At 38.6% G+C, this 27,700-nt stretch overlaps 2 protein-coding genes across 5 annotated transcripts in view; one reads left to right on the top strand and one right to left on the bottom strand.

Annotated features, from left to right (window-relative positions):
- DOCK1 (dedicator of cytokinesis 1) overlaps positions 1-27,700 on the top strand; it is a 361,208-nt gene that overhangs the window by 108,201 nt on the left and 225,307 nt on the right. For both annotated transcript variants that reach the window (XM_079977122.1, XM_079977121.1), the window contains exons 24-27: positions 212-282; positions 2,527-2,633; positions 7,844-7,971; positions 11,328-11,423. In XM_079977122.1, coding sequence (XP_079833248.1) covers positions 212-282; positions 2,527-2,633; positions 7,844-7,971; positions 11,328-11,423 — 402 coding nt within the window. The remainder of the gene's footprint in view (positions 1-211; positions 283-2,526; positions 2,634-7,843; positions 7,972-11,327; positions 11,424-27,700) is intronic.
- INSYN2A (inhibitory synaptic factor 2A) overlaps positions 19,795-27,700 on the bottom strand; it is a 58,784-nt gene continuing 50,878 nt past the window's right edge. For all 3 annotated transcript variants that reach the window (XM_079977151.1, XM_079977152.1, XM_079977153.1), the window contains one exon: positions 19,795-23,671. In XM_079977151.1, coding sequence (XP_079833277.1) covers positions 23,488-23,671 — 184 coding nt within the window. In that variant the 3' untranslated portion in view covers positions 19,795-23,487. The remainder of the gene's footprint in view (positions 23,672-27,700) is intronic.

The following is a 27,700-nucleotide window of genomic DNA, read 5'->3' as shown; positions in this document are numbered from 1 at the left end:
AAGCAGTTTGCAGTATTAAAATGCTATAGAGGTAAGGTTTTTTATGTTAGTGGTAATATTGGCTTTTATTTTTTATTTTATTCAACATTAAATTGAGTTGCACATGATTTCAGTTTAGCATTGCATTTCAAATCAAATCAAATCGTTTATTGCTTAGCTAACAGTCACCACATTTACCATTAAATTGTACATTTATTCTTTTCCATTTTAGGGAGCTGCACTTAAATATTTGCCAACTATTGTGAATGATGTGAAACTTGTTTTTGACCCCAAAGAACTTAGGTAAGAGTCAAAATGTTTGCTATGCTTTTATCTTTTAGTCCTTGATATATAATTTTTTAACTTGTTTTGTATGTGTGTAAAGACTATATATGATTGGTATTTTATTGCTGCAGTAGAAATCTGGCACCCAAAATGATTAACTATAATCAGTTCCTGAAGGCATACGGAGCAAACATATTTCACTTTTAGTATACATATTTTTTTTCAGATAAATGTTGTTGACCTTCATAGGTTATAAATTATACAATGAGTGTCAAAGATTTTTAAAAATGTTGAGCCATCAGAATCTTTAATTTTTTTGTTACGTACCACAGTTTAGACTGTAATCATATGCACACTTAAAAGGTAAAGGTAAAGGTACCCCTGCCCATACGGGCCAGTCTTGACAGACTCTGGGGTTGTGCGCCCATCTCACTTAAGAGGCCAGGGGCCAGTGCTGTCCGGAGACACTTCCGGGTCACGTGGCCAGCGTGACATCGCTGCTCTGGCGAGCCAGAGCCGCACACGGAAACGCCGTTTACCTTCCCGCTGGTAAGCGGTCCCTATTTATCTACTTGCACCCGCAGGTGCTTTCGAACTGCTAGGTTGGCAGGCGCTGGGACCGACCCCGCCGCAGGGATTCGAACCGCGACCTTTCGATCGGCAAGTCCTAGGCGCTGAGGCTTTAACCCACAGCGCCACCTGTCCCAATACATATGCACACTTACTTGGGACTAAACCCTGTTAAGCTCAGCAGGACTTCTGAGTAAATGTGCATTGGTTTTGCACTATTATACATATATTTTTCAGTACAAATGTACTGATGTTTATTTTAATTATTGCTTTATCTTTATCAAGGACATCTCAGAGCAGATTCTAATATTGCTATTAAGTTTAACAATTCTTACTGTTTCAATATGCAAGTCTAAATGACTTCTATGAATATAACTTGTATTTTATTTTATTGGTGTGGGCATTATAACCATAGATGGGTAGAACTAGGAGAGCCCCAAATGGAGTGCGTAAATGATTCCAAAACAGTGGACCGGGGTGGGGTGGATAAAATCATCAAAGCTTGCTTTTTAAACTAAAAAAAAAATAATTCCCTGGGTGAGATTAATATTTATTTTATGGTGATGTCCTATGCTTGCTTACTCAGAAGTAATTCCCACTAACTTCACTTGCCCTTACTCCTAGGCAAGATTATGGCCTTAATGTGTCTGTGTGCATGCATATACAAATGTGTGTTGCAGCTTACACACTTCCTTGGGAGTAGCCCAGTGAACTCTGAGTCTTACTTCTGAGTAGACAAGCATATGATGTTACTTCGAGTCATTTATTTATTTACAATCAAGCGGTGTATACATTTTATGACATAAATACTGGTAGGAGCCAAGATCCTCATGTGAATCAATCAGTTGACCTACAGAAACCTTTATTTGCATTGGACTTTCAAAGAGATTATGGGGCAGGGTTGGAGAAGGGATCAAAAGTCCTTATGAGTTGGAGAAGGGGTCAAGTCCTTCTGGGCATAAGACTTCAGTCAGATTAGAAGGGAAATGAAGAGCTATAACCAGCCTGTTGTTCTTAGTTTGTTTTGCTACATAACTGGATAGGAAGACTGTGTGACTTGAGGTGATGAGGTCTCCAGGTCAGAAAAGTTATTTGCCATGGAATTATTGTTTACACAAGTGAGACCGCAGTTCGAGGTTGTTATTGTATATTAACATACTTGCTTCCAGATTGTTTTTAGGAGATGCTGGTATTGTTGCCTTAAATTCCATGGTAACAACCTTAGAATCCAAGCAAGCTAGAAGGGTTAAAGCTGGGCATATCTTCAATTTTTTACCTAAGTATGTCTTGATATTGCAGTCAAAGTGAATAAGCAGGGTGTGATTAATCACACCTTTTTAGTTAAGTCTGAAGCTTTCCTTTCAATCATGTAAAATAGACTGATACTGCAGCAATCTGAGGAACTGTCTTACCAGAATAAATGATTGCAGAAATTCTGAGATTTGTGAAGTGTCCAGTTTCCAGGCTCATGAAGCCATATAAGAGCACCAAAATGTGGTTTGTGGTTTGGGTTGAGTCTTGCAAATTAACGAGGAGTTTGGAATAATATATTTATATTGGGAAAATGTTTTTTTTTAACAAAAGCTTTTCAAAACTCCCAAATTCTTAAATTCACATTTGAAAAAGATTTTACTGAAATGGTTAACTCCTTCGTTCTGTTAATTTTCTTTTTGTTTCTCCCTCCCGCCCCAGCAAGCTATTCACAGATTTTATACTGAATGTTCCAATGGGCCGTCTCACAATTCAGAAGCTATATTGTTTGATTGAAATAGTTCACAGTGACCTTTTCACTCAGCATGGTAAGGAAAAAAAATCACAGAATCTTTAAAGAATCATTAAATTGTCTCATTATTTGCTATCTGCCAATCTTTGTCAGGGCCAGCTATTCCTTACTGCAGATAGCAGTTGAGGTTGTAGCCAAGGATCCACAACCTTCATTGCAAGTGCAAATGTGTATATATTTGTAGAGTAAAAGTTACAGAACTATCAGGTTGGTCCACAGGTAAAGTGATGCCTAGCTTGGCTGTCCTTAGGCTCACATCCTTCTTCCCGTTTCCTAACTATTTCTTTGATCAGTTGTCTTATAGCCTAACTGGGCAGAGTATGGTCTGCCTTCAAATCTGACATGGAAACCATATTTGGGTTTGTGGCATCCCATAATTAAATTATACATTTAATTGCACAGTACAAAGAAACTGTGGAGGAATGAAGTAGCATGTTTGCTAAGTACTTCGAGGGATAAAAGCTGCTCCAGCCAAGGTAACGGGTCAGTATGCAGATGTGTCCATAACCTAGTCTTGTATTGTTAGATGAATGACGTTCTTGGATAAATATGGCCTTCTTTCGTTTGCTTTCTCCTTGTCCCTCTTGCCTTACAACATGGAGCAGGCAGGAATTGATTAGCTATGCCCTATTTGCGAGAAGTGTGGTCTCAACAGCCCTTTCGGAAGTTACTTGTTTTAAAAATATATATACTCATACCTTTCTGCCTGACAGTAGGAGGCTGCCAGTGGAAAAAAAGCAACACATAAGAGGCAGTGGTGACTTATGTAAGTTCAGGATGGGACAAAAGATGGAAAATGTCCACTTCCCAGACATTTGATGTTGCTGCTGTAGCTGTTTTCAGCACTTGTCAGACTGCTTCTGAAAATTCTCTGGACCTGGAAGATTGTGATAACTATTGGCTGCTTGCAAACATTTTCCCTTTCTGAGCAAGGTGCTCAAAGTAGGTGGTTGCTCTGCAAACTCCCAAGATCTTGTGGATGATTATCTACTTTCAATTCAGTCTGGATTTAAGCTTAGTTTTTGGTGCTGAAGCTGTTTTTGTTGCCCCAAGGAATGGCCTCTGCCAGAAAAAGAACAGGGGAAGCACAAGCCCGTTAATCTTCTCTGTGGGTTTCAGTATCACCAGCCATGGTATTCCTTTTTTTAATTTACAAGCATATATTCCCTTGACTGTGTAGAAACCACTACCTTTATTTGGGCCAGCCCTTTTTGCTTCAAAACTCTTGAGATGCATAGCCACTTGAATTTGCTATGAGAGGCAATGCCTGGTGATTATTTCCAGTGTTCCTGGGGGGTGCAGTGCTGTACCTAATGCTACACTTTGCTTGTGCAGTATGATTGCACTACACAGTCCAACAAATATTGTTCTTTTCCGTTGATGACTCAAGCCGAGTTCTTGAATACATTTCATTTAATTGAAGGTGCATTGAGTCATGCATGCTTTCAGGCTGTTAGTGATTTTGAGGACCCATAAAACTATTTTTACAGTTTAATGAAATCCTGCACTAGGTTTTGAGTTTCAACGTTTTCCTTTTGTGTAAAACATATATGGATAGCTAGCTATAGGTAAGAATAAACTGCCACTCTCTGACATAAGTTATGACAACGTAATAGTACAAAGCCTGTCTCTTTTTCTGTTTTTGTGCAATTCTTTCTCCCTATAATTTCTTGTTTATAGTACCACGTATAAACTATGTGGCGGCAGATAGCTGAAGTTCAGTATTCACTGTGACCTGCCACAGTGAATACATTTTTTTATAATGCTTATGATCATGCCAGCAAAGCTTCTGGATTTGTATTGACACCCCAAAATTACCAATGTAATAATAGTAATAATGAGCACATTTTGGTAATTGAGTGTTCAGAGAGATGAACATGGTGGTTATATGGGCAGGGGCTTTAATATGGATTACATACATTGAATTATAGATTATTCCCACACCCTGTAACTTGTATGTGTCTGGTTGTGGAAAAGGTCAAAACGAAACTAAGCGACTGAAAGTTTCGTAAAAGATTTTTCTCTTCTTCACTGTGGACTTTACTTAGAGGTGAAGTCAGCATATTTGAAAAATGAATCAAGTGGAGCTGGTGACCGGAACACAGGTTAGGACTGTGATAAATAGGCTTCCTTGATGTTGAAAGATGTGCAAGCCACAAATACCCCTACCAATGTCAGCTTAAAACTTAGTATTCTCCTTGGATGTAGTACGCTATGATATTATAAATGGCAGTAGGTTTGTCTTCCAGTTTCAACAGAATTCTTAATTCTTTTAAAAATTGCATTTCAATTACACTCAGATATTTGGGAAGATGCCTCAGTAAAAATACCTCCCTCCACTCCAAAAAAGAAAAGAAACTTCTATCTAAAATGTTCATACTGGGAGGACCGTTTGGAATGATTTTATGATGATGATTATTATGAATACGGTTTTATGGTATTGGAACCATGACACTATTTCCTGTATTTTGAATTTTCTAGATTATTTGTTGCATTCTTGGTGAGTTCTGGGCACAAGGCTTGTAGGGAAAAGAGGCAGTCTCCAGTCTGTGTGGAGCACAGATCATGCAGGACCTCAGATAGCTCCCATGGGCTCTGCTAAGTTAGCTACAAGTTATTGCAGGGGACTCATCCTTTTTAGCAAGAGGATGGAAACAGAGTTGTGTCTTTCAGGTAGGAAGGTGCTGAATAAGGTACTGATGAAGTAGCCCGAACCTTGTCCTCATTTGAGTCTTCAGTACGCTATGCAAAGTCCCTTGGTTGGTCAGTCATGACAATTCTATATTATGGAGATCTAGACCTAGATAAATTGCCTTATCATGTACTGTTGTTAGAAACCTTTATCCTAAATATGCACTTAGGGTGAATCAATCAATCGATTAATGGTCTCTAGTCAAGGTAGGCATATCTTAGAGCTTGTCAGAAAAGTTCCCCGTAAGATCTCCTGTACCAGTTAAACATGCTCAGTCCCCCTGATTAAATTCTAATCTTCATGTCTGCCTTTGAGCCTATGAGTAAGTATCTTATGTAGAGCACACTGACTAGTGGATCCCAGTTGGACCCACTAGTCATCATGGTGTGACCCATGGGACGCGGGTGGCGGTGTGGGTTAAACCACAGAGCCTAGGAGCTCCCATTGTTCAGTCCCTGCTCCTGCCCACCTAGCAGTTCAAAAGCACGTCAAAGTGCAAGTAGATAAATAGGTACTGCTTCAGCAGGAAGGTAAACGGCGTTTCTGTGCGCTGCTCTCGTTCGCCAGAAGCTGTTTAGTCATGCTGGCCACATGACCTGGAAGCTGTACGCCGGCTCCCTCGGCCAGTAAAGCAAGATGAGCACCGCAACCCCAGAGTCGGCCATGACTGGACCTAATGGTCAGGGGTCCCTTTACCTTTACCTTAGTTGCACCTAGCTTATTATGTGTCTGAATCTTTATTTGGTTGCAACTAAACAGATGCACATGGACAGTGTTTTCAGATTACTAAAAATACAAGCATTTGAAAATTAAAAGGTAAAGGTAAAGGTACAGGCCAGTCTTGACAGACTCTGGGGTTGTGCGCCCATCTCACTTAAGAGGCCAGGGGCCAGCGCTGTCCGGAGACACTTCCGGGTCACGTGGCCAGCGTGACATCGCTGCTCTGGCGAGCCAGAGCCGCACACGGAAACGCTGTTTACCTTCCCGCTGGTAAGCGGTCCCTATTTATCTACTTGCACCCGGAGGTGCTTTCGAACTGCTAGGTTGGCAGGCGCTGGGACCGAGCAGCGGGAGCGCACCCCGCCGCAGGGATTCGAACCGCCGACCTTTCGATCGGCAAGTCCTAGGCGCTGAGGCTTTAACCCACAGCACCACCTGCATCCCTATTTGAAAATTACTTGTCCATAAAAGACTGAAGAACAAGCTCTTGCTGTTTTAGTCCTCATTAAAAATGTTCATATATTTCAGCGTGCTCTTGATGGCAGAGGGAACATTCAACATGATTCAGTGGGTCACACGTTTAACATGGCCAGCAAAATATCAGACCCCCTTAGAAGATGATGTTAATAAATTGTTTTAAGTTCAGATTCATCAGTGTGCTTACATTTTGCTTTAACATGGCTGTGTTGCTCTGAACAGTTTTGCTTAGTTAATGGTGCCCTGCTGAGCATCTGTTTAAAAAAGATTAATACTTTATTCTTGCACATGTTCACCTGACATTAATCATCTTGGGTTAGATCTGTGCAACAGAAGATGAACAGATGCTGAAGTATTGTTGCTTGTGGTTATTGTCTCATACTTATGAGCTGTCTTCAGCCTTGGTATTGTGAACAAGTGCATAATCCTATAGGCAACAGATTTTTTTTCAAGGTCACTCATTAATCACTGTAGTGACGTGCATATGACTATAGTTTGGGGATGTACCATTTCTTTATCATGATGTCTGGATAACCAAGCGAAGAGAGAAGACACGCAGGAAAAAATGGGGAGAGTGGGGAAGGGCAAAAATCCTGCATTTCTAACTGGTTGCTTCTGATTCAACTGACATGTATTGCAGGTAAAACAATAATGTTTGGCTTCAAAAATGCCAAACGGAAAAGAATATAAATACAGAAAATCATTTTAAACCATGGCATCCACCACAGTTTAAAATCATTTCAGAAATTATTCCAAATGTAATTGCACTATAACCACATCTTGTAGATAATTAATTGTTGGGCTGTAATGTGGAAGTATGCAGGAAGTTATGTCTTTATAACTTGTAACACATTTGCAGTTCTTTTCAGTGATTTAGTATCTGCAAATATAGACATATGAATCCATATTTTACATGTCTGTTTTGCAAGTATTAATTTGGGAAATTTTACTGGAAATCATTCTGCACCATGGACGTAATTGCACTGGGCAAGATGATCTTTGAAACACCAATTTAACCTTGCATCAGTGGGTGAAATTAACCAAAAATTGAAAAACACACACAATATCACATGAGCATTTTGTGGAATTAGCAATGATAATTTAATATGACTAAGATATTTACTCAAAATGAAGTAAAAAATGGCTTTGCCTCTTGAAACACAAATACATAATTATGAAAGAATAAAATAGAGTTGTCACAAATCACAGAGACTACCCACCAGACATTGCCTGGATCGTGCACTTTAAACACGTTTGGCTTCAGTTTGGAAATTTGTCATAAGCTTTGTGTTTTCAAGGTTAAGTACTTAATTACTTTTTCCCTGTTCAATATGCAGACTGTAGAGAGATTTTGCTGCCAATGATGACAGATCAGCTGAAGTACCATTTGGAACGGCAGGAAGACCTGGAAGCCTGTTGCCAATTGGTCAGCAACATCCTGGAAGTACTTTACAGGAAAGATGTGGTCAGTAATTGTGTATATTTAATACTGAAATCTTGAAAGTTTTCAGTACTGCTGTGAGTGGGCATAAGGCAAAAAGAAGAAGAGCTTCTTCTTGCCTTAGGGTTCTATTTTAGAAGGGAAAAAAACTAAAAGTTGGCATTGTGACAAGTATTTAATTTTTATTATTTTATCAAACAATTTATCACTAGGTAGGAGATCTGGAGCCGGTAAGTAGGATGCAAGCACTTTAATTCTCTGTGCTGCTGTGGCATTTTGCAAAAGGAGGGAGCTGTGGGGCTTCTCTGCTGCATTTAAACACCACCCCTGAAGACTGCTAACAAACAATATTTAAACTACTGCCTTGGTCGGAGTCATGCCGAGACTAGTTTCACCTGGTCCTATAAAGTTTTTGGCTCTGGTCTCCTCCTCAGTTTGACCAGATGCAGACTGGGCTCTTACAAATAGTACCTACTTTTTTGCTCAGTGGTGTGAATACACGGCTTCCTTGCTTCCCAGCTCAGTTCAAGTGCTGGGTAGGCATTTGCTTACTTTCACATTGTCATCCCTGACACATTTGCATTCCTAAGAGGCATAAAAAGAAAACTCAATAAGAACCTCATCTAATAAAACAATGCCCAGGAGTTGAGCTTGCTTCTTGACTTCATTCCCAGTTTCTGTCAGTGTAGGAATGAATAACTTTGCAGTGTGGACTGCTGCATTATATCCATGCTGCGCTGCAAGATGAGGCCTTCAGTGCTTTGTGTATACAGTCTTCTGAAGATGGCTTTAATTTTGTTTTATCAGCAAATAGGTTTGTTTGAACTCTGCGTGTGCTCATTTTAAAGTCTCACTATAGGATGTCTCTCCACGCTTTGACTTCACATTCGAAAAGGGATAGCTGTCGGAAAATAAAAACAAAATTTCTTAGCCACAAGCATTATTTCACATATGGGGAAAGTCAGAATGCTGGATGGGTAGTGTGAATTATTTATCAGGAATTTATAATGCACAGCAAAACTCCATGTTACCCTCTTAAAACAATTTGTTTAGCATAGAGGCCTGTTCAAACAGCCAAGTGAAAACAATGGGAATGGCAGTGCTCTTTGAGAACTATGACCTGAGGATGATTTCCCTTTGAATTAAGCATAACAGTAACATGGAATGTTCTGAGTCACTGAATCAGTAGGATATAGCATATAGTTTGCAGGGTTGGGATTTTTAAATATTTATATATGTAGGTCCACAGGTGTCACTGTCGGTGAGTTTTTTTATTGTGTTATATTTCCATTGTTCCAAAATTCCCATTATGCAAATTTATTTTTTTATGAAAAGACTACTGTGCTTATTCAACTTGGAAGTTTTATATGTTACCTTCTTGGCTCACTAGCATAAAGGTTAGGGGACAGTTGTTTTAAATCTACTCCGTACCATTCAAGATGTACAAGCTGCCCTGTGATACTGTTCAGTCTGATCATATTCTAGCATTCTGGGATAAATGTGGCCTTGATGAACACAGTCCAACAGCAGGACTTGATTCACTGCTCCCTCCCCCAAAAGGAGAGTTGAACTGAGGTATGCTTTGGGGGTACAACCAATTACCTTGCTGTTTTCCTTACCTGCTAATGATAGCAAAGTTGAGGGCCCTCTGGTTAGGAAACTGTCAGTGATACCTGTTTAGAAGTCAAAGAAAGTAAAAGATGAGTTGGCTGAATTGAGACACTTTGAAAGGATTTTGAGGGTATTTATTGGCTGAAGGTTTAATTATCAAGAGCAGGGAGGAAAGGGGCAGGATAAAAGAAGTTGTTATTATGGCCAATGAAGCTAATTCTGTGCCTTCTTAAACGGGGGGAGGCGAAAGACATGTGAAGAGGCAACCCTTACATTATGTTTCCTTTGTTGGAAATGTAATCATCATTTGTGGCCAAGCTGTTAAAATGTGTGTTTCAGAAAGAGGAGCTGCACATGGATGTACAGAAGAAATACTCTATTTGACTATATAGGACAGAGGGGCCTTTTGAAAGGTTAAACTTCAGTCTGAAAATTTCACTGTCAGTTCATGCAGTCACTAGAGAAGCATATCAAACTAGACAGAGAATGTATGTTGATTCAAATATAAGCTTTAAAACTGGGCAGATTACGTCAATCTTTCTTGTTCCATTTGCCACAAGCAGAGGTTACTGGGTATTCATGCAACAAACGGTGGCTTTTTTTCCTTTTCTTTTTCTACAAGTCACATTGTGAAGTAATTCTGACTGAATTGCTTTGTGGTATGTAATGGTTGAGAGTCACACGACTTAGCTGGCATGGCATATTTGATATGGCAAGGATCTTCCTGGACTGAAAAGAAAGTCCAGGAAGAACCCAAAGCCCCTCAGGTAGTTGTGTAGACCAGGGGACTTCTCCAAGCTTAAAAGACAGGTGAAAATGCTGGAAGCAGGAATGCTTCTGATTACAAGTTGCTGGAAACCACGGGGCGGGGGCGGGGGCGGGGGCGGGGAGAGCTCTTGTGGTCTAATACTGATTGAGTTTTCCCCTCAGGCATCTGATTGGGCACTGTGAGAACAGGATTCTGGACTAGATAGGCCACTGGCCTGCTCCTGCAGGCCCTTACATTTTTTTATAATGAAATGAGCAAAAGGCAACTTATCATTTATGTTGGGTTCTACCATGGAATGGTTCCAAATCATGGCATTGAAAGGAGAAGCTGTAGCATAGGATTGATTGTTAGAGATTAAATATTTCAGCTTAAAAAAAGTGGAATGGAGACGAGCACAAAGTTGTGCTTGCTGTGTATCTAGGTATGCGTGCTTTCCCCTTTTCTTCTGTTCCAGTTTGTTCCCCCACACATTTTAAGTACAAGACTTTCTCAAAAGCATATTGCTTCCTCCTCCCAAAATCTGAGAACTGTAGTTTAAGGGTGCTGGGAATTGTAGCTCTGTGAGTGGTAAACCACAGTTCTCAGATTTCTTTGGAGGAAGTAAAATGCTTTAGATCAGGCATAGGCAAACTCGGCCCTCCAGATATTTTGGGACTACAACTCCCATCATCCTTGACCACTGGTCCTGTTAGCTGGGATGATGGGAGTTGTAGTCCCAAGACATCTGGAGGGCCGAGTTTGCCTATGCCTGCTTTAAATGCAAGGCCTTGTACGCAACCTTAATCAGTTTGTCTTTACAACACTGTTGGAAAGTTTTACTGGACTTCCCATAGTGAACAGTAACTCAACAATTCAAATTAGTTCTTAATCTAAATTATTTGACACTGTATTCACAATTGCTGCTTTAAGGGTACACAGTTTTTATAACAAACTTCTGGAGTAGCCTTAGGTTGGTTTTTCAATGATTTCCTTTAATTTTCTGCTCTGCTTTGGTTTATAGGGACCGACACAGCGACATGTACAGATTATTATGGAGAAGCTACTGAGGACAGTAAACAGAACAGTCATATCAATGGGACGTGATTCAGAACTCATAGTAAGTGCCTATTGGCAAACTTCTAAAAATACTATGGCAGTTACTGTTCAGAAAAGTGCATAATCCATTGGATATCTCTTCTGTGGAGTACTGCACAACATGTATGCAAGATCCTTGTTGTGATTATGAACTAGCCCAGTTAATTTAAGTATCTTTGTGTGAATGCACACAAAAGCTCATACCAATAACAAACTTAGTTGGTCTCTAAGGTGCTACTGGAAGGAATTTTTTTTTTATTTTGTTTCGACATTCGGTTGTGTTTCTCTTGTTATGACAGATGTCTCTTCTCACTTCAGCTGCATTTCTCTTCAAATGATGAAATCTTAAGCTCATTTCAGTGGTCTAAATATGCTTGGATATACACAGAAATGCTTTAATGATTAACTGGATGGTCCACACTTATTGCTTATTTATAAGCAACCTAGAGCAGCTATTTTAGTCCTTAACCAGTTTCTGATGCCTGGAGAGAAGTGACTGAGGTTAAACAACAAGTTGAATCCATGCTAGATAAAATGGAGGCAGCGTTGGTTAGTAGAACTCTTGGAGCAGGAGTTATGCTTGCTCTAGGAGAAGCAGTATTTGTCTGCTTTGTCCCTGGAAAGCTGAAACCAGCAGTGGCCGAGATACATTCATATCAGCTGCTTTTATTATGGAGGCTTGACCCTTTTTGGAGCAGAGAGAGACCTTGCCACCACCTATATATGCTTTTGTAATTTCAAGGATTGATCCATGTAATATACTTTATGTGGAGATGACCTTGAAATGGACTTGGAATCTATAGCCAGTGCAGATGCCACAGTTGACAAGCACAGCAATGGCTTGTTTCCCAACAAATACTCAAGTACTGTTGCATCAGTCACACTTCTGATATTCCAGTTAAGTTTCTGCTTCGTATATATTTGCACTGTATCAGGTAAAGTTAGCAACAGCAGGGAGCAAGGCTTTTCCTGCAGTCTTTTGAGTCTCTGGAATGATGACCTCTAGAGAAGGTGAGCAAAGTTCTCTGTTCTGTAGGTCCTACAAGATTTACCCACATGGCCTGGAATTGTCTGCATGACAGATGGACAGAAAAAGACAAGAGTTTGCTGTATATGATTGCTCCGACCTTTATTGTTTGTTGCCAGTCCTTATGTTGTAACTCACAAAAATAAACAATATAATCAAAGAGCAAGTTAAACATACCCATTTTCAAAAATGTCAGCTGTCAAACATAAAAATTCCCAAATTATTTAAATTTTAAAATTTCCCTTGGCAGTCAACACTGTTTTGGACCAATAAATGTAACTTTCTTCTTAAAGGCTTGTATACCTTGTTGCAACAGTTGGTCAGCAACCATCTAATTTTGAAATAATCTGATTGACTTAGAAAATTATGAAATGAATAGAGGAATCTATCCCTAGATAAAGTTGCATAAAGGGCAGAATAGGGCATAGTGTCAATGTCTTGAATCTGGCTTGATCCACGTGCACAAAGATGATAATTTGTTGGCCTATTAAAGAATTTCCTGGTTAGAAAGCTAAGATGAGCAAGCACATATATAACAGGAAAAAGTTAATTCCTGCATATAAGCAGCTCTTTTATGACCAGATTAATTTTAGCGTAACAAACTGAGGACGTGGCCTTGAAATATATAAACAATTTTGTTTTGACATAATCAGCAAAAATACATTGAGTATCTTACAATCAGAAGTATCCTGAGATGGTGCTACAGTTACAATTTGAGCCCAGTTTCGCTACATGTTGGTCTGGCATTAGCATTATGTTTGGTTTTTTTAAAGTATAGAATCATAGATTTATGAATGTGTACTTTAAAGAAAGGATATCTTCTGACTTTAGCATTACAGTCATACCTCGGGTTAAAATCACGTCAGGATGAGCATTTTCAGGTTACGCTCCGCGGCGACCCGGAAGTAACAGAACACGTTACTTCTGTGTTTCGCCGCTCGCGCATGCGCAGATGCTCAAAATGACATTACACGCATGTGCAGAAGTGGTGAATCGTGACCCGCGCACATGCAGACATGGGTTGTATTCTGCTCTGGATGCGAACGGGGCTCCGGAACGGATCCTGCTAGCATCCAGAGGTACCACCGTATAGGTGGCATTTTGAGGCTGGTCTGATGAGGGACTTTTTTCTTAGTTGCTATATTTTTGTTGGTTTGTCATAGCTTTATTATATAAATATAGTTTTATATTATTTTCATTCATTTTGAAGTAAACGCCCTTAAGCCTAGGAAAGGCAACTCATTTACCTAAATGAGATGCATTATTTAGATGTTTTCCTCTTTGGAGATGTCAACAATGGGACATGTACTAATCAATTCAACAAAGACAAAATGTTGCAGCAGATAAAGCATTTAAATGGTTGTTCATAATTATTATTATTATTTGATTTTTAGCTTGTTCCCCACACGCATAATATTATTTGTAGCTATGGGGGGGGGGCAATATATTACCTGGCCTTGTAGTTACTGTCTTTCTTAAATGATTTATTCTGATCTGTTCTGAAAATCTGATGGTTTTCACAGTCTTTTTCTTTTATTGTCTGAAATCCAGTAAATTTGTATTTGAACGCTGGCCAAACAAGTACATTGTATTAAAAATGAATACTGTGAACATGAACATGGCATTATAAAAGCATTGCATTTGAACATATTATAATTATTTAATGAATGCTACCGGTACCAAGAATTTTTAAAGGGACACTTACCATTTAAGATTCACTGAATTTCTGAAAGAACTCATTCCAGTCAACCGAAGATGATTCACTTTTATAGTGTCAATAAAGTAGTAAAACTGCACTGCGAAGGTAATTTATTTTGCATCATCTTACCTTTCATGCATCAATGGCAGATTGAACTTTATGTGTTAATATTTATTTTTTAGTGTTTTTTTCTTCTCTCTCTTTTTCCATTTTGGAGGGGGGGTCATCACCAAATTTGGATTTGACGCTAAACTGGTACAGCATAATTCGGTGGTAAAATGGTCATGAAACTGAATGTCTAAATCTACAGCAGCTAGAATAGTACCTTTACACAAATGTGATTCGCCTTGTACAGTCTCAAGAAAATTCAAATATAGAAAAATGAATAGGGAGAAGTCATGTTTTGCATCTGATCTTTTATTTAAATTCTTCTCAAGAAGCTTTGTGACAGTTCTTAACATGGCTGAGGAGGAAGAAGCTTGGTTTATAGCACAATGCCAATTGGGGATTACTCTCAGGTTCAGTAAGCTTTACTCCTAGGAAAGTCTGCATTGGATCACACCCATAAAATGCCATATGAAACTTTGACTTTGCAACTATTTACTAACAAATAGGTCTTGCAATTCTATATATGCTCACCTGGGAATAAGCCAGACTGAACTCAGTGAAGTCTTTTTTTTTTTAGTATATATGTAAAGGATCACAGTGTTAACTTATCTGTGGAAAAGTAAACTATATGCAAAGCTGTAGGATAACATCAAATACATACTTCAAAGTGATACTGGTGAGATGCATTTTCAGAATAAAGGTAAAGGTAAAGGTACCCCTGCCCGTACGGGCCAGTCTTGACAGACTCTGGGGTTGTGCGCCCATCTCACTCAAGAGGCCGAGGGCCAGCGCTGTCCGGAGACACTTCCGGGTCACGTGGCCAGCGTGACATTGCTGCTCTGGCGAGCCAGAGCTGCACACGGAAACGCCGTTTACCTTCCCACCAGTAAGTGGTCCCTATTTATCTACTTGCACCCGGGGGTGCTTTCGAACTGCTAGGTTGGCAGGCGCTGGGACCGAGCAGCGGGAGCGCACCCCGCTGCGGAGATTCGAACCACCGACCTTTCGATCGGCAAGCCCTAGGTGCTGAGGCTTTTACCCACAGCGCCATCATTGCCTTATTTTAAATCCACAGCTGACACTATTCTTTTCACTCCCAGTGTCAGGCATTCCCTTTCTCCAATGAAAGCCCTCAGAATTCCAGTCCTGTGACAACTAGGGCAACAAATTATACACCTGGATTAGGAAGCCCAGACTTGATGGTGTCTTCACATCAGAGGTAGTGCTTTGTCCTGTGAACATTCTTCATAACAAAAAGAAATTAATCAGCTAGAAGCATACTATTCAAAAGGGTGGGTATTCCCTGTATTTCAAGGTAATCTTTAGAAATGAAAAACAATAGAATCTTGAGGTATCTTGTAGAGAGGTTAAAGTGACAAAACATTGATAGCCCTCTCCTCCATGAATTTGTCTAGTCTTTTTAAAAGCCATCCAAGTTGGTGGCCATCACTGCAAGTTCCATTGTGGTACAATAGGCCATGTGATGTTGGACAAGGAGTGGGCCATGGCCAGGTACAGCAGGGGCTCCCCACTTGAATGTACAAACTGATCTTCACTATTACAGTGGAAGAACAAAAATGAGAAAGGTAAAGAGACTGGAAGCTCAGTTTGCTGATACTTCTAAAATCCCAAGTTGTCCTTAAGAATTAAAACACACTTAGAACAATGTAGTTTGAATGGTGCTATTTGTTCCTCCAGATACAGAAAATTAAATCCTAGGATAGAAGTGGTGCATGTAGCATTTACTTATTCAAAAAGACATGCATAATTCAAATGATTTGTTAATAAATGTTAAATTATTAACCATTGTGCCTTTTAACCTTACTGTTGTGCAAATTGAGAGGTGATGGTTAAAAGGGGGGAGGGGAAAGGTCCAAAAGAATGGGCAGCATATTCAACCCACAAAATTCAGCATTTACCATCACATTATTCTTTGGAAACCATAAGGGCTATAAAGTTACCAAAAGGAGTAGAAAATTGGTTTTGTAAGGTTCTAAGGATAGCCCACGGAGGAGGAAGCAAGACGCAGAGGAAGGCACTTGTGCACACAATGTCTTTGGCGAATTTTGTTGCAAAATCTTCACAGAAATGTGTTCGACATATTGCAAGGGTGCTTTCTGATAACTTTTCCTTCACAGACTATTGCAGCTATTTTGCGATAAATCAATGATTCTGCTTGTGTAATTGTTCAAACCACCGCATCTTAGTGCTATGAATGAGGGAACTGACAATGGAAGGCAAATTGGCTTATCACATGTTACAACTATTAAGTGCAAAGAAATTTATTCAAATTGCACAGTATTGATGCTGTATAAACCAGCCGTGATGGACTGCTGAATATGCCCTTCTATTTGTTCATATTTACGTTAAAATGAAAGTTATGGAAAACAAGCTTTAAAAACACTTACTTGGAACCTGAAATTAAATAAAATTTATAAGCTATTGTTTTTCTTTAGGTTTGGATAGACATTTTATGGGTTGGGCTGAGTTTTGCCCCTCTATGAATGGGAGGACTCATTGCATTCACAGAAATAACTAGGGTTTAATGAGTAATTTTCACCAATTCCAACTTCTCCCTCCAGCCTGCCAGTGCGACTTCTTGTGCTCCTCCTTAGGGTCTCTGTCTCTGCAGTGCATCTTGTCAAGTGACATAGTGGGAAAAAGCATTCAGCAAAAGTCACCAACTTGCTTCCCTCCCTTCAGAATGAAACAGGACTCTGGTTGCTTTTATCCTATACATGGTTCTGCTCCTCTTACCCTCACAAAAATATTGTGGCTGAGAAAGCAAATGGTGAGCTTTCATGGCTTTGCAGAAATTTGATCCAAAGTCCTAGTCACACTATTCCAAACATGGCAATGGATCTATTCCCAACCTAATCATACTTCCTTCCATTACTGTAGTTTTTATTCTAGATTTCATAATTTATGAAAATCTGTCATGCTGCTTCATGTGGGGGAAAATATAATAATATGGATCTCTGTTAGCTGAGATGTAGTCTCAGTCTGTTCATTTAATCAGTTTTTAATTGAGCCTTGTGAAGTTATAGCCTCAAGAATGAACATAAATTCAGAGTCTACAGTCCTAAATGCTTTTTCTAACTTACAGGCAAAATTACTTATGCTAAATATTGTATTGCCTGTATTTGCCCCCCCCCTTTCTGTATAGCATCTTTAGCCGTTTGCAGCATATGTGCATTTTTTTTGTACTCCTCTTTTCTGTTGAACACAGCCAGAAAAGAATGTGCTGATAGCCAGGAACCAGCATGGCGTTGTCAAAAATTAGTCATGTCAAACAAACCTTATCTCATATATATATATATATATATATATATATATATATATATATATATATGTGTGTGTGTGTGTGTGTGTGTGTGTGTGTGTGTGTTTGTGTGTGTGTGTGTGTGTGTGTGTATAAACATAGTTACTAGTTTGGTAGATTATGGGAATGTTGGAGCCATAGTATATCTTGATTTCAGAAGAGCATTTGACAGTCTCCCATGATATCCTTGTTGACAAACTCATGAAATGTAACCTGCATGATACTGTTGCTAGATGGATCCAAAAACGATTAAACAATAGTACCCAGTAACTGTTTGTTTAATGGCTCTATGTCATCTTGGAGGGAGGTCTTACTTATACTCCCAATGCTTAATGGATTTTATAGCCACTTACCCTTTTGATTTTACAGCTCAGAGGCTCTCCTCTAATATGTAACCTAATAATGTTTGTGTGTGTGTGTGTGTGTGTGGGTCCCCCCCTTCTGTGATCAGTGGATTTGGTTAACCATTCTTATCTAAGTAATATCCTTTGGAAAAATCTTTTTATTGTGAAGCTGTCACTATAATCTCTAGTACTTTTAGCATGCCTTCTTCACATTTGTCTTCTAAATTTATTATTATCATGTTAGTCCCCACACCACCCTCCTATCAGTTTTTTTGGGGTCTTGATGATGGGGAAAGAACTTGGGCCTGACCTGGGCTTAGGGTTTCCTTCAGCCAAGGGCTCTCCTTGATTCTAGGTCTGGATGCCACAACCAGGAAAATGCTCAGTGAAGCTGCAAGAGACCAGTCTCCTTCCTAGTAGGCTGCTGTGGGACAATGTGGTCAAATATGTAGCGTTAAGAGCAACTGAAGAGAAAAAGGAAGACTCCAGCAGCAGGAAAGAAATGGGGTTGCGAGACTGCCACTGTTTCTTCCCCTTAAGAAACTGGCTTCCCCAGCAAATCACTGCCAGTTGCCCATCCTTACGTAGCTGCCACCCTTCTCCCTGAGGAAAATCTTGACTGCTGTCTGCTGTGGGTCTCTGCTTGAACCAGCTATCTAGGCTAGCATTTCTTGTCAGCCATTTTGGTTCATCTAGGTTGACCCTAAGAGTACCCGAACAGGGAAGCTGGAAACAGAACAGGAAAAGTACTTTCCCATGTTGCAAGCTTCCTGTATATGTAAAAAGAAAGCAATTTCCTACATACTTACCTGTGACCCACTGTTTTTGCCTCAAGGATCCATATCCCTGAAGACTGATTTTGCATGGAGGTCGAGGATACAGGCAACCAGGGAACCTACAAGGGCACTGAAGACTGGGTGTCGTCGTTAGGGGAGCTGTAGTGGGTAGCTGACCTCCATCAGTTGACAGCTCAATGACAAGTTAGGTTTCTAGTACTGCATGATAGGATTCCAGTATGCCAGCATTTCCAAGACTTATCTAGTAGAGCAATTACTTTGGTAACCTTTAAAATATTGTAAGATATGTCAGTGTTATCATTTGTGTATTGTAGGAGGTAATGGTGGGGGGCTGAAGGTAATAAAATAATGGCTTGGCTACAGCTGTCTACTGAATTTAATACTGGAGGCAAGTTTCAAACTGGACTTTCTGGTTCAGTTCACTTACAGTAGACTATCTGACTATCATGGCGCTACACAAGCAAGATGATCCTTGTCTGATTTATTTCATACACGAGGAGGCATAGTATTGCCTTATGGTATACTATAATTGCAATCAAGTCATATTTGGTTTCCCTCTATGAAATTGTTCATCTGTTGCAGAATGTGAGCATTTCAAGTGTACCTGTACTTCCATAAAAAATAAAAAACCCACAAAACTTAACAGGCTGCATTTCAGCTAAATGATTGTAGAGTATATTTCAAGAGAGTCCACATTAATTTAAATAGCGTACACCCATACTTTATTGATATGGAAATAATGCTAAGAAATGTTGAAAGCCCATTGCTTCCTTCTAACGCAGTGAATACTGTGCCTTTACGATGCTATTAGTGGCAATAATTACTAAGTTTACAGAGAAGGAGCTTGGTACTGTTGCAGAGGTGCAGTTGGGCTAATGCTATCTTGACAACTAGTTCAGTTTTAAATTGCTCATGAAAAATTAATCTGTTGGATTTAGAAAACTTGATAAAGTGTAGCAATGAAGTGTTGCGGGGGGGGGGGGGGATAGAGACAGCACAGCCAGTAATTTGTTGTACAGAAGTTTTCGGAAGCAAAAATATTTAAAATAAAAGCAAACAATTCATATATTTAGTGTTTATAATTTTAATATTTTTTCCATTTTATCCTGACTCTGTAAAGTATCTTACAGTGGTGTATTTTTTTTTTTAAGAAAACAAGTGATATTTACATGTATTGTTTCCCAATAATTCCAAAACAAAGAACTATGTTGCTTTATGGGAATTATGCAAACTTAGAAAATATTGTCCCTGTAGTATGAAAATAGCAAGTAATATAAAATTACTGCAGCATTTATTGGTTTGAAATGGAATCAAAGCATGATATGGAAGTGTGTTTATAAATAAACCAGTGGTTGTAACCACATGATATTGCTAATGAACACAGCAGCAATTTACGGAGTATGCCAGATTGGAGAATGAAAATACACTTACTTTTAGGTGTCCTACCTGGTTTTATACGAGATCTCAATAAAGTGGAACTATCGTCATCTCACATCTCAATCACGTATTGTACTTGGCTACAAATTTTAAAGAATTAAATTGTCCCTCCATAAAATTCTAAATTGTGCCTGAGTGATCCTAAATGTAATACAATATGATACGGTTTACACACTTGCAGAGAACATTTTATTACAAGTTACATAGTATGGTACGATAACACAATATGTAATTTTGAGCAAGAATATGTATTTTACCTTTTGGATAGAGGAAGTGTAGGAATTAAAATTTGTCAGCGTTTTAGGAAAAATACTCCGTTCATGTATATAGAACATTTAATTTAGTTTCATTTTTTTCAGCTTCAAAATGGTTTCCCAGCACCTCTTTTTCCACCTTGATACCTGTATAATGTAGCTTTTGTGTTACTTGGCAACAAACAAAATACTGTTTTTGTAGATTTGTATGTAAATGGAAACCCATGAGAATATGGGCTATTTCTGTAACACAGAGATCAAATGCTAAGAATATCAGAGAGCTGTTTGTTTAAAATATGTGTAGTTGTATACTATCCGTATTTTGGCCCGGGTACGAAAACACTTAAATTTGTTAACCAGCAGATATTTACCATACATACCAGAAGACTGCACACTTTTTCGTTGTGCATTTCTTGCAGCTAACAATCTTTAAGCCCAACAACCTTTGCATTGATTTAAGTCGTAACCTGGTTTTGTGTTGGTGGGGTTGGGTGAGGCGAAGGGGCAATGAAGGCTGCTGGAGGGGGAGGGGAATGGAGAAAGCGCACATATGCATGTGCAGTTTTCAGCAAGCACATTTGCAACTTGTGAGATAGTGACTGTAGAGCTTGGACTATTGACCCAATTTGTTGTTGTTTGAGGGGATGAATGCATATAGCTGGGCTTCTGTCACTGTCACTGAATGGTAACTACCTGCCTTGGATAGCAAACTATATTTTAGATTTGGGGGAATTTTCAAATGCGTTTTGGGGTGTATTATGGGTTATAGTGTCAGCAGAAGTAAACAGAAGTCTCTACATGTGCAGACTTCCCATTTGTACTTCTTTGGATCAAGATAATGGCCATGATCCTCTTTAAGACCATGCATCAATGGTCAAAGGAACTGAGCTGCTCTGTATGTGAAGATGTTTGCAGTATCATAATAAACATCTTAGTTTAATATACATATGCTTATATTTGAGGATTCTGTTTTCATAAAAATAATATATTTTATGTTCTGAGATATTTAGAATTCTAAAATATTTATGGTGGGATCTTTTGTAAACAGGTTTTGAACTTTAATTAAAAACATTATAAAATACATTGTTTCATTCTCCCCCGTCCAACATAAAACAATTGCACTTTCCTTCATGGCACGGAAATGCCTTTCTCATCCTTCAGCTTTCGCAAAAAAATATTTTGGAATATGTACAATGATTTGTAGCCCTCTTGGAATTTTACTAGAAAGGTGTGAATTATTCGTTAAAGCATAAATAGGAAGTACTGTTTGAAGCTGACCATAACAATCACATACTGAATTTTCATAACTCATTAAGTGAAGCATTTATCTTCCCCCTAAAAATGACCAAATTGCTTTTTTGGGGAGTCATATAAAATTGGCAATATTTAAATAATGACTTTGAGATTGAAGTAAGTGGAGTATAGCATGTCACACACTTGTTTCTCCTTTTTTGTGTGGAATTCTAGCAGTAAAATTATTTTCCCTTTTTGTTGCTTCCCAGTATTGAAAAAATGCTTGTTCAAGACATGAAATTGTAGACCTAATACCTTGCATATACCCTGTTGAAAATTAAACTAGAAAGGATCTGAGAAGTCTGACTTAATCCTAAAGTTTACAAGGAAAGTCATTATAACATACTTTTTTCCTCTTGAGACACGATTTAAAAATATGGGGAAAAATCAGGATACAACACAACCAAATTTAAGAACTTCCTTATTGTATTGATATTGGTGAGAATTTAGTATTCGGCTTCCTCCTCTTGAAATTCGTGGGTAATAAAGAAAGTGGATGGCTCATGCCCAAGGTTTACAGTTGAGGGTGAATTTTAAATGTTACTCTTAAGGTTACCAGTTGTTTTTTTTACAATGAATCCCGGGACACTTTTCAACTTCAATGGATTTTGTATGAGGACTGATTTGTAAATCCATAACCTTATCTTAAAGTTGTCTGTTTTCACATTTTCATTCAAGGTTTTGATCTGTTAATACTGAACGAAATATGGAGGTCAGGATGGTTGGCTATCTTTCTTGAATGCGCAACTAAATAAAATTGCCAGGCTCTTGTGAACTTTTAAAAAGCACAACACATTATAAAATTTCTGGCACAGTGTGTCAATAGTGTATAGTGTTTTTCAAGACTGAATTACAAAAGAGTATTAAATTGTGGCAGCTGCCAATGATCTGTTACTTTAATGTTATCCATCTCTTCTCCTCCCCCCCTCCCAAAATATGGTGCCAAGAATATATAATTTTAGCTGTTGGGTACCAACAGATTAAAAATGATATCTAAGAGAGCTAAGAGCCCCTAGCTTTGACCCTGTCAACTTTTCAGTGATTAAAGGCATGTCCTGACTATGGGTGGCTTTTCATTGCTCCCCATATAAAGTGAGCAGTAGGTCTGGCAATGAAAATGACACTAAATAAAAGGTGCCAGCATTTAACTGAGATGCAATCACTTGGCTTAATGCTACAGCACATAAAGGCAAGTTTACACATAGTCACATCTTAAAGATTATTCATGGTCTCAGACCATTTGAAAATATTGTGCTTTCCTCAGGATTTTATGTGCTGAAAATGGCACTACCCAACCCCAGCATATTTGGAAAATTAGATGTACAATGAAGGCCTTTGGAACCAAAAGGCTTGCTCTTCGCCTTCACAAAAAGAAATCAAAACAAATCTTACTTGAATTGATATACTCAGATGTGAGCAAGATGGCAGTTTGACATTAAAATGTTTCTTTAAAAAATGATTGTGGGTTGAGGGACTTGGGGGAGAGTAGTTTTACTTTTCTAACCTAAATTTCTATCCTGGTTTTTAAAATTCTTTTACATCCCACACTGGTGAAATTTGAATACAAAGTTGGCAAGGTGTGATTTAACGCCTTGCTCCTGAAAGTTAGTTCATAGGTACAAAGGCCTTTTTGGTACATATGGTGAGAACAGAATGCTTCTTTAATATTGTCAGTATAACACTTGCTGACAGTCACCTGCTCAGATTACCAAGATCCCTTTTTTAAAAATTCCACAACTTTGTGTGTGGATGTGTTTGTTTGTTTTTTGAAGAAGGCCTTAAAATTCCATATATTACGGAGTTAGTTAAAGAAACCAGAGTTTCCATCTTCCGTGCTTTTTTGATTCAGTTTTGGATTTTTGCTTGGGAGTTGAGGAGTAACTCTCCTGGGAATAAGGCAAAGGTGCAACCTGAGTTTCCTCAATAGGATGAAGTTTTCTCAGAACTGGCTGTAGTTTGTCTTCTTGCTGCTTAAAATCTAATTCCACACTAAATAGTGGAAGGAAAAGAAGAAAACCAAAATCAGTTGTCAAGGTAAAGATTTTAGGTAAGTCAACATTGAAAATGAGTGTGACATGCTGAAGAAAATCAAATGTCTATATTCCTTCAACAGAACACATTGACAAGTATATTATAAAATAGTTACGAAGAAGGTTGAAATGTATAACAAACTTTAAATGTGTCAACTAAATAATGATGTGAGGCCTATGGTACCCCATAGCATCATACCAAGTCAGACCATTTGGGTCAGTATTTTCTAAGCCTCCCATTATCCCTGACCATTGGCCATGCAGGCTGGGGCTAATGGGAGTTGGAGCCCACAATATCTGAAACAGGCCATATTGACTGCCCCAGACTACAATTACTGGTAAAGGCTCTTCTGAGTTTTAGACAGAAGTCTATCCCACAACTACTTTAGATGCCGTGGATTAAAACTGGGATATTTTGCATTGAAAGCATGTCATTTTACCTTTAAGATATACGCCCCTTCTCTGCTCTCCTCTACCCCTCTCCCCAAAATATTTAGCTGTAAGATGTTCTTGTACTTTGTGCACTTGCAATCTGACACTAACTGGGTCTATGTTTGGATTGAGGGTTTGGCATCTGTAGTCCCTTGTGCAAACATGGTAATTCATGCACCTGCTAACTGTACGGGATCTCTGTGTGTCTGGGGATATTTTTAAGATTTAGAAATTATACTCCTAAAGAGATTTATTGTGAAATGAAAGCTGTGTTGCTCTTTTAGAAAATATCATCATTCAATGCACGGCATCCAATACCAGAACATTATGAGACATTGGGGTAAAGGTACAAAACTCCCCCTGGGAGAGGGACATGCAAAACAATACAGGGTTTTATGTTCTACACATTGTGTTTCTGACATTTCGTAGAATCACAGAATTGTGGAATTGGAAGAGACCCAGAGGGTCATCTAGTCCAACCCTGCAATGAAGGAACAATATCCTGATCCAGGATAAATTAGTTTAACCCTGTACTAGCTGCAGTCTTCTGTTTGGATCATAAAGTATGCTGCAACAACCTCTTGGATGGTTCACAATTACCTGTTGGGAATTACCTCTGAAACCATGATAGAGTAAGTTTGCAGCTAATGAGGGATAAATTAAGAAGTTCCATCTACTTGGGGTAAACAACTGGATGAAAACCCTTGCCTAGCTGTTCTTAAGCTACCAACTTCACACACATGAAAGGGATCAGCACTGTAGAGTTCTGAATACATCATTTGAATGAATGAGCATCACAATCTGATTTATATGTATTTGAAAAAGATCGTCTTCTAAGCTTTGCACAAACTTATTGAAATAATGACCTCTTTGCTTATGCTTTGTCTCTATAAGGCAAAATCCTGGCTGCATATAACATAACTCAAACTTGAAGCTCAGCCAATTATAAAGATAAAGCTTGTCAAATTGGCACAGATCAACATGTTACTAAACAGAACTTTGAAACATAAAGATTGCAAGGGAGAAACAAATTCAAATCTGTTACTCATTTGAAGGTTTAAAATTGCCACATAAAAGTAAAGTTAAGCTCATAAAATATGCATCCTAAGTTGTAAGCAGTATGTGGAGTGGAAAGCCCTGCTGGCTGCCCTGCAGTTAGGGAAAAAAGATTCAGAAGAAATTATAGCTAAGAGATCAACATACATTAGCAAAATACATTTCAGATTTAATTTATAAAAACAAAGAGGCATGATTTCACGCTATAGCAAAAGGGCAATTAGTAATGGTAATGCACAGCAATCTGGGCAAGGAGATACACACACACACACACACACACAATTTTGGAACGGCAATCTTGTGTAACACAAAGTAGGTTAATTATATAGCAAGTTTCCTCACCTGTTCATGGATCCAAGAAAGCAAAAGTAATGATGGAAAGGCAAAACAATCATAAACTTAAGCATGGCTCATAGCTAAGGGAAAAATTAATGTGGTTTATAACCTACCTACCCCCACCCACCCACCCACAAAAAAATGGGAAAATATTACACAATGTGACATATCCCTTTAAATCTAATGTATTTGTTCGCTCCTATCATTGCATATCCATGTGAAAAAATAGGGCTGAGGATTCTTTGATGATAGAATCTGAGATACAGGAACAAGTAACCATTGTGATTTATCACCCCATTGTGAGATCCCTGTACAAACTGAGTGTGGAAACTCGATCTAACAGTAATCCTATTTTACATGATACATTTCAGAGCTTCTAAGATATAGGAGATACTTCGAATGCTATTATAAATTAATTAACACAGGAATCTTTCAGCTGTATATGTAAGATTTAAAGAGAAAGTGTTGCTTATGTATTTTCGCCTGGATTCTAAGATACATTAACTTAAGGAGGTTGACCCCCAGTATCCAATATATTGGACAGAATTGTGCCAAAGCAATGGCTGGAGCAATGGTACATTGCTTGTGTTTTTGCTTCTATTGAAATATTAGTACAAAAATATATGTCCGTTTAAATCTCTGGTTAACAGATGGAATACAGGACTAAGCTTAAGTTACTTAATGGTGAGATTCAAGGATCAGAAAGGACCCAAGTTAAAGAGTATGCATGCCACTAGAAGGGATTTGAATATACTTGCATCAGGCTTAAAGAGCTTTTTTGTTGGTATGTTTGTTTACAAACCAGTATAGTTTGGCCAAGTATTTTGCTGTTTAGTGGCCTGAGCTACTGAGTTGTTAAGGCTAGGACACCATGTTTGTGTTGGGTGCTGACAATTCAATATTTCCAATCAATTTCAGACCAGCAATTGTTATAGGGAGAGATATAGATAGCACGTGTGAAGCATGGTGAACAGGCAAACTGCTTTTTAAAAACCACTGACCATGCTCAATGGTTTTCTTCTTTTGTTGAACTACTTTGTTAGTGTTGCTATATATGTAGTAGTAGTAGTAATAATAATAATAATAATAATAATAATAATAATAATAATAGAAACCTATACATTGATTTGCCTCTTGAGCTGTGGGAAATCATGTAGCAAATTTCCAGCTGGGCACATGGTTTTTTCCTGTGGGTAGATGGATATGCCTATACCGCTTAACCATTAACATTTCTAAGCAGCATGGATCTCTTCTTTTGGATCTCATGACAGGAAAATAAGCACATAGCTAGACTTGAATTGTGTATCCATGGAATGACATGCTTACACACACAGCAGCTTTTTCAGGTGTCATAGTCCAAAATATCCAGTGAAAAAGATGAATATGGGTAGGACAATTATAGATAGGATCAGTAATTGGCGCCTGAAACTGCCCTAAATCATCCTGCCCCCAAGTTCCTCCCAACATTTCACCTTCTAAATTATTTCACGTGCCACTGACTCTCACATTTGCAAGCTCTTCCTTGCTTGCCGAAATCTTGCCTCAGCTCCAACACCCACGCCCCTTTCTCACATGACATTGCTTAGCCTCCAAAATAACATTGCATACCAAATTAGAATCCTTTCCCTCAATTCTGCCAACTAAACACCCCTTACCTGAAAGTGTGAAGGAAGATCCCTTTTAGTTTATCAATTCTGTCTGTCTGTCTATCTGTCTGTCTGTCTTGCATCCAACACATTATCATATTGATGTCCCTTGTAAGCCTCCTCTGCGCAGGCAAAGTGCTTATTATTTTGTCTGTTGATGTTCACATAATCCATATAATAAATGGGAGCAGCAGCAGCAGCAGCAGATCAACCCCTTACTTTTACCCTACCAATATACTGTTTTATCTGGAATGTGTCCGTGAACTGAATATCATTCTATTGCCTTTTAATTGTGACTTGAAATAATGACACACTTTAAGCTGATCATATGGATGTAGCCTAACAACTCTTTGAGAATCATCTGTGCTACATTTTTAGAAGTGTCTCCTACTTAGGGTAGATTGTAATCCAAGTCAAAGTTGATGAGATAAGCAACAGGAACAAACTTACTTTGTGGGACAAAGGGAGAATTTGGTCTATTGTCTGTATATCCATGTATCTTTATAGTATGCTTTTTA

The sequence above is a fragment of the Podarcis cretensis genome, assembly GCF_951804945.1.
Source record: "Podarcis cretensis genome assembly, chromosome: 5".
NCBI classification, from domain to species: Eukaryota; Metazoa; Chordata; class Lepidosauria; order Squamata; family Lacertidae; genus Podarcis; species Podarcis cretensis.
The sequence above is the reverse complement of the archived record's forward strand: the minus strand, read 5'-3'. Positions and strand labels throughout refer to the sequence as shown.